At 64.9% G+C, this 2,841-nt stretch overlaps 1 protein-coding gene across 1 annotated transcript; it reads right to left on the bottom strand.

Annotated features, from left to right (window-relative positions):
• Positions 1–19: 19 nt before the first annotated feature.
• Positions 20–2,402, bottom strand: TRAVEDRAFT_48083 (uncharacterized protein; the record flags this gene model as incomplete). The annotated part of the gene is made up of 2 exons (XM_008040258.1): positions 20–1,013; positions 1,051–2,402. Coding segments are annotated over 2 exons (2,346 nt in total), but the record flags the coding sequence as incomplete, so codon positions are not given.
• Positions 2,403–2,841: the final 439 nt, after the last annotated feature.

Genomic DNA, 2,841 nt, shown 5'->3' with positions numbered 1-2,841 from the left:
GCAGCGTTAGAGCCGCGACTGGGGGCACGGGCCCTGCTCCTGCAATGGAGACGATGCCCGCGAATGGCAGGACGGCGGAGTTATGGTCCATGCCCTCCAGCTGCGCCCTGGCATGATGCGCGGATTGCTGCATTCGATCGGCGAGGGCGAGGGTTATGCCCTGCACTGCGTACCAGTGCGCGACGTGGAAGACCGTGATGTCGTCGACGCCCAGCGAGCCGGGATAGTACGCGTGGGCGTACGGACCAGTGGGGTCCAGTTGCCACTGGGCCAGGATGTGCCGGTATAGGCCGGGCACCGAAAAGAGGGTCAGGGTCAGGGCGACCCACCGCGCGCGCTCTTGGTTCGTGCGGTCTCGCGCGATCGGGTGCCGCGAGTATACGAACAGCTGGGCGGCTTCCAGCGTTGGACCTCCATCCTGGTCCCGTTCCATCCACGGCGGGATGCGGTCTTGGTACGACCTCCACCAATCACGGTGATGCTCGGGCGGGTCACTCGTCCTCGGCTGAGCACGGCGTGGACCATTAAGGTCCTGGAGCGGGTGCATGGCCTTGTGGAGCGGTTGCGAGGGCAGCATGCCCGGGCGTCGCCCCAGAGGTGGCGGCAGGTGCGAGGTGTCCGCGAACTCCATGCCCGGCGGCGTATAGGCCGCGGGGTGCATGATGGTGGGGAGGTACGGCTTCTTATCCGGATTCTTCCACGCATCTGCGAGCGTGCGGAGTCCCCGTACTCCCTGCAGTGCCGAGTTTTCGGAGATCTGGTGCAACAGATGGCTGATGCGGCTACGCGCCTGGCCCATGTCGTGCTGAGTGGCCTGCAGCAGTCGCTGCGCGTCATCGACAGTGACCGGTACGAAGTTGTACCAATGATCGGTTTCGCGGGGGTTGGAGTCCTGCGGGACCGGAAGGAGGTGGTAAGGCCCATCCTTCAATTGGTGGACGTGGGCTGCGTCCGTCATGCGAGTAATTCGCAGGACGAGGAGGGGGGTCGAACGGCTCGCCTCGAATCGCCTGCTGGCGACGTCGACGGTCGGTCTTTTTCCGAACGTACTTCTCGTCGACGAGGTCGGCCTCATATTCCTCTCCGCTGGACAACTCCTCGAAGTCCTGGAAGTCTACCACTGGTCCTCGACCAGTGGTGGGGTGACGACTGGGGGAGCCTAATGACTCCGGGGACGAGGCTGGCGGCATCCCACTGGATGCTTGGTGGGGGGTCCTTGGTGGACCAGCATTGAACACCGATGCTGATGAGGGCTGCGAGGTCCGTGACGGACCAGCCATCGGCATTGATGACGGCGCAGACGTGGTTGCCCAGGACGACCCGAGGGTCAGCCTCGACGACGACGACGACGACACGGGCGCGGGTGCCCAGGAGGGCCCAGCCATAGGCATGGGTTCGTCCCGCATTTGCGAGGACCCCGTGTTGACTGGTCCGGATCCTTGAGCGGACGGACGACGCGGACTGTCGTCCCGTGCTGATCGTGACAGACGCGCAGGGTACGCCCTCTGTGGTGACTCCGGGAAATCCGGGTGCCCCGGGGGTACTGCAGGCACTCGCCGTGCTTGGTTGGGCCGTGTCTGACTCGCCCACGCGCGCAGTCGGCTGTCCTCGCGCATCTGTTCTCGAGCCTGGTCGTGTTCCGACCGATACCTGTCGCGGTCGCGCCGGAGCGTTGTCGCCTCCTCTCGTGCTGCCCGGAGCTGTTGCTCCAACTCGTCGGCAAACCTGGCGCGTTCGCGAAGCGAATTGGCCTCTGCCAACGCAGCCTGGAGCTGCCACTCCAATTCTTCTATCTGTCGCGCGTGCTCAGCGCGGCCTTCTCCCTCCCTGGAGCGCGCATGCTCCTCAAAGTATGCCCAGAACTGCGTCTGCAGCTGAGTCTGCACGGACGTCAACGCGTCCCGGAAAGTCGAGTCCCCCATTGCCGCCTGATAATGGCGCACGAACTCCATGCAGTGCGGGCACCCCGCGGTGTGCACCACCAGTAAGTGGTGGTTGGGCACTGCCGCCCACGTCATACCCGGAATGGGCATCAGCGGGGGCATCCCGGGGGGCAGGAAGGGCGGCGCGTGCGCAGCACTGTGTGCGGGCGCGTGAGACGAGACTTGTACCGGGGCGTGGTACGGCACTGACTGGTGCGGAGGGGCTTGTGGCACCGACGGTTGCCCTGGCGCGACGAACGGCATCGGCGCGCCGTACGGGGAGACATACGTGTGCGGGAACCCGCCCTGCGCTGCTGGATGTAATGGCGCGTGGGAGGGTCCCGCACTTGGGTAGTTGCTGGGCACCGTATACGGTGCGTAGGGGGCTTGGAGAGGTTGGGTGGACCCGGAGGGGTCCGACTGCGCAGGGGCAGTCTGAGGAGGTGGGGCCGAATTGGTCGTCGACGGATCGACGGCCATTCAAGCGGGGTTGAGCGTTGGGGAGGGCGGCTGGGACATGGCGAGCGTGGTGGTGCTGAGGCGCAATGGGTGCGGGGAGAGGTGAGGTGGCAGGAGGTCGATGCAGGCCACGACGAGCTCACCGCTTAGAGCGGCGAGCTCGTTAGCGCCTGCGGAGTTTGAAGCTCCGCCCGATCTCTCCAGATCCCCGCGACACGTCGTGTCCTTTGCTCACGTGCTTACTCGTCCTCTTCCGCTCGCCCTCAGCCACCGTCTCGCTTTCGGTCCATTTCGACCTGCACTCGTTCGAGTGCGATAGATCCAGTAGGATCTATCCTTGCGCTCATATCCCTGGGTCGATTACGACCAGCACCTCGTGGAGTGCAACGCAGCTGCGTTCTACTTCTTTCGTGGCAGAGCTCGCCAGGACTTGACACCCATCAATCGACAGTACTCGTCC

This window comes from Trametes versicolor (genome assembly GCF_000271585.1).
Source record: "Trametes versicolor FP-101664 SS1 unplaced genomic scaffold TRAVEscaffold_6, whole genome shotgun sequence".
In the NCBI taxonomy this organism is placed as follows: domain Eukaryota; kingdom Fungi; phylum Basidiomycota; class Agaricomycetes; order Polyporales; family Polyporaceae; genus Trametes; species Trametes versicolor.
The sequence above is the reverse complement of the archived record's forward strand: the minus strand, read 5'-3'. Positions and strand labels throughout refer to the sequence as shown.